The sequence below is a fragment of the Dipodomys ordii genome, unplaced genomic scaffold (genome assembly GCF_000151885.1).
Source record: "Dipodomys ordii isolate 6190 unplaced genomic scaffold, Dord_2.0 Scaffold1, whole genome shotgun sequence".
NCBI lineage: Eukaryota > Metazoa > Chordata > Mammalia > Rodentia > Heteromyidae > Dipodomys > Dipodomys ordii.
The window spans coordinates 64,137,318-64,148,163 of record NW_012267217.1 but is presented as its reverse complement, the minus strand read 5'-3'; the positions used below and the strand labels follow the sequence as shown (position 1 = coordinate 64,148,163).

Here is a 10,846-nt window from a genome sequence, read left to right as displayed (position 1 = left end):
GCAAAATTTAGATATCATCTTTGAACTACTCGCTTGTTTTCACATCTGGTTCCAAGAACTATCTGTTAAGCCCTTAGCCTTGGACTTCAAAGTGCCAGCAGAGCTCTAGTTAAAACAAAGTGTGCCATAGCATTGCTGTTTGACTGTCCACTTCCAGCAGGATTCCTGAGCTACGCCCATGTCCTCTGAGGCTTCTGAGATGCAGCTGCTCAGATGGATGGTGCACTCTCCGGCACCAGTCCAGGGATGTGATGGCTGTGACTGACATCCCTTTCAGGTCATTTCCCTTGCTTTGTCTCAGGCACTTGAGAGTCATCACCCAGTGGCTGGCATGGCATTCTGTTGGATGCCACTTAGCTTCTTCCCTAATTCCAGATTGGAAACCGAGGTTGAGACCTGTGCTGTGGGCTCCCCACAATCACCCAGGAGCCCTCCCTCAGGTATGTGTACCTCTGTCTCCCCATTCTCCTGAGCACTTATGAAGACAGGGAATGTGACATGCACGCTTTCAATCTTTTTGCCATAGGACCCAAGTTATAGCTTGCTGCAAGCTCACAAGGAATTTTCTTTCCTTGGAAGGTCCTCAAACGAAGCCAAAGACACACAGTAGAAAAAGGGTAGGGAAAACTTGGAATCCATATTTAGAAACCTAAAAGTGTATCTCTATCACCATGCACACAAATCAACTCAAAGTGGATCAAAGACCTCAACATCAGACTTCAGACTTTGAAATTACTGCAAGAGGAAGGAGGAGAAACACTAGGACTTGCAGGCATACAGAGAAACTTTTCAGAGTCCCAGGGACACCGCAGACAGACAAGAGACCTGGCAAATGGGATTACATCAAAATAAAAAGTTTCTGCATGAAAAGGACATAGTTACCAAACAAGAAAGGCAGCCAATAGATTGGGAGCAATAATTAGACAAGGCCAAAATATACAAGGAATTCAAGAAAACTCCACCCAAAGCTAATAAACCAATCACTAAATGGCCAAAGGAGCTAAGGAAAGACTTCTCAGAAGAAGAGGTAACAATGGCAAAGAAACATAGCAGGAAATACTCAACATCCCTGGCCATAAAAGAAATGCTAATCAAAACAACTTTGAGATTCCATCTCAGATTGGCCAACCTTGTGTATGCAAACAACATCAAATGTTGGTGGGGATCTGGGGAAAAAGGAACTCTACTGCACTGCTGGTGGGAGTTGTGAACTACTACAACCACAGTGGACAGCAGTCTGGAGGTTCCTCAAAAATCTAAACAGATCTTCCTACAACCCAGCACACCACGCCTGGGCATCAAAGCCAGGAAACCATAAGGTCACATGCACATCCACGTGCACTTCTGCACTATTCACAGCAACCACACTATGGAGACAATCCGGATGCCCTGCAAGAGATGAGAAGATCCAAAAACGTGGTTCCGGAACACAATGGAATTTTACACAGCCATTAGAAAGAACAATATGTCATTTGCAGGGGAATGTATGGACCTAGAACAAATCATGATAAATGAGGTAAGACCACTTCAGAGGGACAAAAGGTGTAAGTTTTCTCTCATATGCAGAAGCCAGATCTAAAATATACTAAGACATTCACACACAGTGAGACCAAAGTAGGACACTCTTAGGACTGGAACAAAAAGACCAATATCCATGTGCCTCTGATCATATAAAATAAGATTGATCAGGGGCACTAGTGGCTCACACCTATAATCCCACCTATTCAGGAGGCTGAGATCTGAGGATCACAGTTCAAAGCCAGCAGTGTAGGTAAGTCTGTGAGATACTTATCTCCAATGAGCCACCAGAAAACCAGAAGTGGAGCTATAGAGCTCTTCAGGCCACACTGACTGACAATAATAGTAGTTGTAATAGCAATAATAATAACTACAATTATATAATAATAATAGCTATTATTAGTATAGAAATAAACTCCAGGAAAATGAAACAAAGGTTATTCTGTTGATATTTTTGTTTTCTTTTTGTCTTTTTTTGGGAGATTTTTTTGGGAGATTAAGTGGGGACATAGAAATGGAGGGACAAAGGGCAAACAACTACAGCAGTGGTACATGTATGTTTTGCCAGTCCTGGGACTTGAACTCAGGCCTGGGCACTGTCCCTGAGTCGCTCTGTGCTCCAAGCTAGTGCTCTACCATGTGTGCCCCAGCGCCACTTCTGGCCTTTTCTGTTTATGTGGTACTGACGTATCAAACCCAGGGCTTCATGCATGCTAGGCAACACTGAACCACTAAGCCACATTCCCAGCCCAAGCAGCAATGGAACTTGTTAGACACTATATTGAAGATGAACCACAAACTTGTGGGTGGTAAAAGGAGGGAAAAACTCACAGAAAGTGAGAGAAGGTGTGGCACTGAACAAAAAGAAATGTACTCATTACGTGGCTTGTGAAAACTGTAACCCCCCTATACATCACCTTCATAATAACTATTTAAAAGTATTTTTTAAGCTGGGCACCGGTGGCTCACACCTGTAATCTTAGCTACTCAGAAGGCTGAGATCTGGATCGAGGTTCAAAGCCAGCCTGGGCAGGATAGTCAGTGAAACTCTTATCTCCAATAAACCACCAGGAAACAGGAAGTGGTGCTGTAGCTCAAGTGGTAGAGCGCTCACCTTGAGCTGAAGAGCTGAGGGATAGTGCTCAGGCCTAGAGTTCAAGCTCTAAGACTGACAAAAAAAAAAAACAACAGAGAGAGAGAGAATATTTCAAATGGGTGCTGGTGGCTCACACCTGAAATCCTAGATGTTCAGGAGTGCATTGCAGATCAAAGCCAGCTCAAGCAGGAAAATCTGTGAGACTCTTATCTTCAATTAACCAGCACAAAACAGAAGTGGCGCTGTGGCTCAGGTGGTAGAGTGCTAGCCTTGAGCTGAAGAGCTGAGAGACAGCACCCAGGCCCAGAGATCAAGCCCAACGACAGACAAAAAAAAAATAGAAAAGAATATATGGACACATGTATGATGACATTTGGAAAGCAATACATGGAAAAATCCAGTTGTACAACAGAAGACGATAAAAGAAGCACCCAGTAAAACTTTTTGAGACGAAGAATGCAGTGTTTGAGCTGACAAACTAGAACCTTCAACAGCAGCCTTGACCGAGCACAGATGATTTTCCAGGGCTGGGAAGGTGGCTCAGTGGTAGAGCGCTTGCCTTGAATGCATGAGGCCCTGGATTTGATTCCTCAGCACCACATAATCAGAAAAAAAAAAAAAAGCTGAATATAGTACTATGGCTCAAGTGGTAGAGCGCTAGCCTTGAGGTGACGAGCTGAGGGACAGGGCCCAGGCCCAGAGTTCAAACCCCACAACTCACACACACATACACAAAATTGATTTTCCAGAGAGAAATCAAGAATATGTAATGGGGAGAGGGTCGGTTCGTCAATAAATGATAATGGAAAACTTGAAAATCCACATGAAGAAGAGTAAACTTCAACTCATCTTATACCCTATATAAAAATTCAAAATGGACTAAACACTTTAAAAACCAGAAAATATAAAACTCCTAGAAAACTTTTGAGGGAAACTCTGGAATGTTGGAATCACCCTCAAAGCTAAATCTAAAATACAACTGGACATGATAGCTTGTACAGGACTCCAGGCATTCACACACAAATAGACTGAAGGAATATATTTTTAAGGGAGGAACCTAAAGGTGTAACTCCTCTGAACATTTAAAATATTAGTGGTCAAAACAGATCCCGCTTTGTGGTGGTGCTGCTGGTGGTGGTGCTTTGTTTTGCTGCTGGGGATTTTTTGTTTGTTTTTGTTTTTTTCTTTTTCAGGGGACAAAAGGGAGTATGCTTAATGGAAGGAGGGAGGGTGAACAAATGCAATCATGAGATTCAGGATACATTGTGGAAAGTGAACTTGTGGGCAGGGATGGGAGGGAAAAACTGCAGGAAAGCTAAGGAAGGAGGCACCAAAAAGAATTGTACTTATTACCTGACATGAAATCCCAACCCTCTGGATAACACGTTAATAATAATTTTTTTGTCGGTTGTAGGGCTTGAACTCTGGGCATGAGCACTATACCTTAGCTCTTCAGCTCAAGACCAGGCTCTACCACTTGAGCCACAGTGCCATTTTTGGTTTTCTGGGAGTTTATTGGAGATAAGAATCTCCCGGACTTTCTTACCTGGGCTGGCTTTCAACAGGGATCCTCAGATTTCAGCCTCCTGAGTAGCTAGGATTATAGGCGTGAGCCACCAGCGACCAGCTGTGTGTTGAATCTTCTATTAAAAAATCACACATTGTTTCCTTGGATTAAAAGGCAAGAGACAGCTGAGTACTGGTGGCTCCTACTTGGTTTTTTTTGGGGGAGGGGGGTCCAGTTGTGGGGCCTGAACGCTGGGCCTGGATGCTGTCCCTCAGCTCTTCAGCTCAAGGCTAGCGCTCTACCAATTGAACCACAGCACCACTTCTGACTTTTTTCTTTTTGCTTATGTGGTGCTGAGGAATCGAACCCAGGGACTCATGCATGCAAGGCAAGCGCTCTACCACTGAGCCACCTTCCCAGCCCTGGTGGCTCCTACTTGGAATCCTATCTACTCAGCAGGCTGAGATCTAAGGAACAGGTTTCAATGTCAGCGCAGGCAGGAAAGTCTGGGAGACACTTCTCTCCAATGAACCACCAAAGACCAGAAGTGGAGCTATGGCTCAAGTGATAGAGTGCCAGCCTTGAGTACAAAAGCTCAGGGACAGCATCCAGGACATGAGTTCAAGACCCAGGACCAGCAAATATACATGCATACACACAAAACAATGAGAAGTTGGAAAAAGACATACCATCAAACTGAAGTACAAAAAAAGAAAGAATTTACATTCTTATTATAGAAAGAAAATTCAAGTAGAAATTAGTCAGAAGAGGTAAAGAATGTCAGTGTATATTAACAGAGGGGCAATTCATCAAGAACTTATAACCATTATAAATATACATGCACTCAGTGTTAGCACACCCCAAATATTACTAAACAAATATTACTAATCATAAATATAAAAGTCAAGACACAACATTTGTGGTTGAGCCCAATGGCCCAATCTGATCAATAGATAGAATGTTCTGGTTTAAAAAAAGTTCAACACAGACACATTACAACTCAACAATGCCCTTGATGACATATAAATTTAGCCACCTGTGGAATAATGCCCTGTGTTTAAAGAAGAATTGAAACCTCTCAGGTGCCCACAGTACCTTTCCCAAACCACATCATATACTAAGCCATAAAACCAACTTCACAAAACACAATTCGACTTTCAGGTTTCTATATCCATAATAGAATAAAGATCAGTATCAAGGAACACGACACATGCTGTTCAAAGAGATAAAGATTGAACACAGGTGTTTGAATCGTCAGTGGACATGGAAGAAATCAGGAAAGAAATCTCAAAACTTGGACACTGAAACAAAAATGCAAACACGCTGACTAGAACCGCGGAGCAGGAAAGGCACTGTGATGAGGACACTGCACCGCTACGAGCACCTTCCTCAGAAACTCAGAGACCCCAGATTAAACCACCTAACCCTGAAGTTCAGGCTGCTGGAGATAAAGGAGAAACACCCCCCAAAAGAGAAAAGTCCTACCTTCGGCAGTGGCTTTCCCCGGTGGCAGTTGATTCCACCAACGTAGACCATGTTGGGCATCACAGGTCTGGGAAAGTCCAAGACAAAGTCAGTTCTCAACAACCAAATCGACACTTGGCTGAACAGGTCATATGTAGTGACCGGGGTCTGGAGAATCTCAGAGGCAGCTTCTATGGCTTTTTCAAAAAATATGGGACAAAATAGATGTTCTGTCAGGAAGGAAATGTGGTTCCACACTCTCTCTCTGAAAGTCATGGTGTGTGATAAGCCCTGGAACGATCTGGGACCATAAGAAGGAGGACTGGGGCACTGGGTTCCTTCTTCAAGATTAGAGCAAAATGCTCCTCTGGAAAAGAACACAGACGGGAGTGAAAAATACCTGGCAACAATTAAGCCACACACATCAAAAGGATCCAGGAACACTGCATCAAAAGAACTCTCCTTTAGGAATTCCACTACTTTCTTGTCATTAAACAGACTCCTACAATGTGAAAACATGATGTCATAAAATCCCTTGGCTGAGCCAGTTAGTGCAGAAAACATAGTTTGTTCTGGAGTTTCCCACTGGGTGTCAAGAAAAACCTTGAACTCCCGGTCCAAATCCTGCAGCGAGTGAGGAGTTGAGTACGTCTTCACTGTGAAGTTCAGTGAGCGTCCCAGCTGCCAACTCACCTCGGGCACGACCACCACCACCTCATGCCCTCTCTGGAAGAGTTTCTCCACCACAGAGCGCATGGACAACCAGTGGCTGCCGTCCATGGGCACCACCAGCAGCTTGCCTGCCTGGGCAGAGCCTGAGGCCAGCAGCAGACATGCACACACAGGAAGGAGGGCAGGCAAGACTGCAGGAGCCATGGGAAGTGCAGCCAGGAGCAAGCCAGCTGCATAGACTGTATGCTCTTCAAATACAGCAGGCTGAAGTACAGGCAGAAAGTGTACCATACGGGCTGGGAAGGTGGCTCAGTGGTAGAGCGCTTGCCTTGCATGCCTGAGGCCCTGGGTTCGATTCCTCAGCACCACATAAGCAAAAAGAAAAAAACCAGAATTGGCTCTGTGGCTCAAGTGGTAGAGTGCTAGCCTTGAGCTGAAAAGCTGAGGGACAGCACCCAGGCCCAGAGTTCAGGCCCCACGACCGGACACCCCCTCCCCCAAAAAAAGAAAGGAAGTGTACCATACAAAAGTGTCTATACATACAAATGAAATAACACTCACTGTTAATTATTTACTCCCAAGGAACAACGATTAATGTCTAGCATGAGCTAAGATCTGTATTTACTTACTTGCAAGGTTAAAATAGATTATAACCTTTGACTTGGGGAGAAGCGTGCCCTGTACTGCACTGAAGGCATCAGAAACAGAATTGTGCAAGTGATTTGGACTTTATTAATTATTTAGAAAGATGGAAAGCTACACTAACTTGAAATGAAGCTACTAATACTGGATTGTTTCCCAAATAAAACTTAGACTTCACCTATAGTCTGTCAGACTTCTTACTCAGAGAGAAACTCTCAGCCCTGCTCTCCTCTCTGCAATGCAATTCTGGCTCAAAAGCAGCTCTGCCAATGAGGGGTTAAAAACTGCATCCAATAAACTATTAATAACCAATAGATTCAAGGAGTTTTTAAAAAAACAACAAAAATTTCAAAATGGACCAAGAACTTAAGACACTTGTCAAAAATGTGCATACAATTTTCTAACAGAAATCTGGAAAGAAGTGTCAACATCCAGGGTTGAGAATGTGGCTTAAGAGTAGAGTGCTTGCCTAGCATGCAAGAGCCCTGGGTTTGATTCCTCAGTAGCACACAGAAAAAGCTGGAAGTGGCTCAAGTGGTAGAGTGCTAGCCTTGAGCAGAGAGAGGACAGTGCTCAGGCCCTGAGTTCAAGACCCAGGACTGGCAAAAAAAGAAAAAGAAGGGCTAACATTCATTAGTGAAATCAAAATTCCTACCAATATGAGATGTTATCTCCACCTTTCTGAATGACTGTTGTCAAAAAGACAAAATACAGATGGTGTTGTCCAGGATGTGGAGAAATGGAACCCTTGCACATTGAGAGGAATGTATGTTTGTGAAAACAGCTATGGAAAGTGACGTGCAGACACCTCAAAACCCTTTAAATAGAACTATGCTATATTCAGAAATCTCACTTCCTAGTGTTTATCAAAATATTTGCAACCAGTTTGTCAAAGAGATGCCTGCACTACCTTGTTCACTGCAGCTAGCTCCACAATTGCTAGGTCATGGAATTATCTGTGTCCAGATGACACAGAGGAAAGCCTTAAAAGATGTGGCATATGTACAAAATGAAAACAAGAAACTGCCCACTTGCAACAGTGCGTGCCACTGGAGAACGCTGTGGTAGCTGTTAACTGGCACAGGGAAATACACAGGAACTTACTTACCTGTGGGATCCAAAACTACCAAAGTGATTGAAGTTGTTCCCCAACAACCTAGCCTGGAATGTGAGAACTGACTCCCAGGCGCTGTGAGGACAAAGCAAGAGGTAACAGAGCTAAGACTGCCGTGTGCAATATTGAGAAGCATACTGACAGAGAGTGGTCCTGTCATCTGTGTCAGAAAATGGCCATTGTGAAACAGCCAGGGTAAAAGTCACTCCATCAAAGGCAGAATGTCCCTGGTTTATCTCAAACTACCATCAGAATCAGACACGTTCCTGCCACCAGGGGCCATGCATACAGCTTCATTTACCACCCTATTAGAATGTATTTCTCCTAATCAGCTCCATCAGATCCCATCCAACAGACACCTACATGTGGGCCACCTTCTAATAAGACACCATACCAAGTACAAGACTGTCCATAAAGTGTTCTTGTCAAATGAGTGGAGATGAGGCCAGTCAAACCCACGCGAACTTCTACCTCATAGCAACAGTTTCAACATCACCACCACCATGTGAGAGCAGAGAGCAAGCAGACACCAATCCAGCTACTGCAAAGTCACCGCATTTGCTACAATTAACTTACTGAATTTATCAATTTCTAAAATTACTTGTTTGGGGGTTATAATGACTTTAACCCATATGATGAGTTAGAAAATAGTGCAATGCACAATACTAATGCACTCACAATCTGTATGTATGTATTATATATGTATATATATGTATTATATATATATGTATTATGTATGTGTATATAAGTTATATACAATATTTCTATACAATAAAAGTTGTTATACATATAGATGTATCCATAATTATACACATACACATATATAAACAAAAGTTATGTAAGAATGAAAGTTATATATAATATATAATGAAAGATATACATGCACAAAGACATCAACAGCCGTTTTTAAAGAGAGATGTGGAGCCAGGCACCAGTGGCTCATGCCTGTAATCCTAGCAACTCAGGCGGCTGAGATCTGAGGATCATGGTTCAAAGCCACCCTGGGCAGGAAAGTCTGTAAGACCCTTATCTCCAATTAACCACCTGAAAACCAGAAGTGGCGCTGTGACTCAAGTTGTAGAGTGCTCGCCTTGAGCTAAGAGCTGAAGGACAGCACCCAGGCCTAGAGTTCAAGCCCCACAACCAACAAAACGGGGGAGGGATACGTTGATCTAGTGTGAGCACAAGTAATTCTATGTGAAAAAAATATGTTTGTATTCTGATTCTCAGTTTTATCAACTGTTTTCACAACTGTTAAAAGGGAGTTTGGGTCTCTTTGTGGTTGACAGCACATGCACCACCTCACTGCCTCAAAGGGAATAATTAACAGATACTCTGTTCAGTCTTGATGTCCCGCAACCATCAGTGTTCTCTGGTCCCACATGATTTTCATCAGCACAAACATCATTGTACAGAATATCTTTCTGTACAATGTTACACAGCCCCCTGACTTCAGTTCTCCAGAGTTAAAGCTCCCCTACTGAATAATACAGACAGAAACTGAATTCGGTCCTCTAGGACCTACTCCCCAATTCCAACAAGACTTTTCAAACATGTCAAAGTACTGGCAGTGATTGCTTCAGTCCTTCATTAAAGTAATTATCTGTTATTCACAGGAGAGCATCACAAAGGCTCAACCGCTAAATGCATATGATCATGTAAAATGATGCTTATGGAAATGAACCCCAAGAAATGGAAATGAGAATTTTTAGCTTTGTTTTTTGTTTTAGATTTCTTTCTCTTTTGTTGTTGTTTTTGTTTTCTGTACCTTTTGTCTTGTATGTAAGTTACTGTGTTTGGTGAGGGTAAGAGGGAACACAGAAATGGTGGAACAAAAGGTGAACAAATGCAGCAGTGATACTCACTAGACATTATGTTGAAAATAAGCTCTACAACTTGGCGGGGGGAGGGAAAAACTGGGAGAAAATGAGGGAAGAGTTGACACTATTCAAAAAGAAATGTGCTCATTACCTGACTTCTGCAACTTTAACACCTCTGTGCATATAACCTTTACAATAACAATCAAAAATAAACAAAAAATAATTATCTATCATCCTTATTAAAGGATTCAGATCCACTCCTGAATATACTTCCTCTGGATGGATTCAGGATATTTTGTTATAGGTCTCCTACACCGTCAGCACACACACACACACACACACACACACACACACACACACACACACACATGTTTACTTCTTATCAAACAGAACTATGAATTCTGTTCTCCAGGAGCACAAAAACTATATGTCTTCTCCTAACACAGCCTTCCACCTGAAAGAAGGGTGGAAAAGTATGCATGGTTCACAGTTACCTTGATGAAAATTTACATTTATACTTGTGGCACACTCAGCCTATTAATCAAGTGCCTGCTTTAAGATCTCAATTCCTCCTGGAGATTTTGCATATACTTTTGCATATACTTATAGATATATATATATATATATATATTACATAGAGTATAATATATACAACCTTCTAATACATATACGCTTTCAAATAAATTTGCCTGCTGATGCCCAAAGGTGTATCTTTTCCTCCTTTGTAGAAAATAAAGGCATTATAGAACACATGCCTTTGAAACCTTGGTTTCATGTTGTATTGACTTCAAGACATGAGGGTGGTAAGAATCACATGAAGCTATTTCTACACTGCTCCATGTGATCTAATAGGCCACACAACACTCTGGTGACTGAGGAACCGGTAGGCTCCACGCTCAGGTGGAGGGCAAGGACACAGCGAGGTGTGGGTGCAGCATGGAACTGAGCTGATGGATTGGGAGGAGAGACGCCCTTTCAATGGCTCAACTTTGCAGCTTTTTTTTTTTTTTTGG

The 10,846-nt window shown here is 42.6% G+C and overlaps 2 protein-coding genes across 2 annotated transcripts in view; both read right to left on the bottom strand.

The window, feature by feature from the left end:
- The window catches only part of LOC105980109 (UDP-glucuronosyltransferase 1-7C-like), a 178,603-nt gene that overhangs the window by 106,871 nt on the left and 60,886 nt on the right, over positions 1–10,846 (bottom strand). The gene's annotated exons all lie outside the window — the stretch shown is intronic.
- On the bottom strand, positions 1,354–6,482 carry LOC106002724 (UDP-glucuronosyltransferase 1-7-like). The gene is made up of 2 exons (XM_013037741.1): positions 5,607–6,482; positions 1,354–1,389 (listed from the first exon to the last, which is right to left on the bottom strand). Exons 1-2 carry the CDS (start codon positions 6,459–6,461, stop codon positions 1,354–1,356), a joined length of 891 nt encoding a protein of 296 aa, XP_012893195.1. The 5' UTR covers positions 6,462–6,482.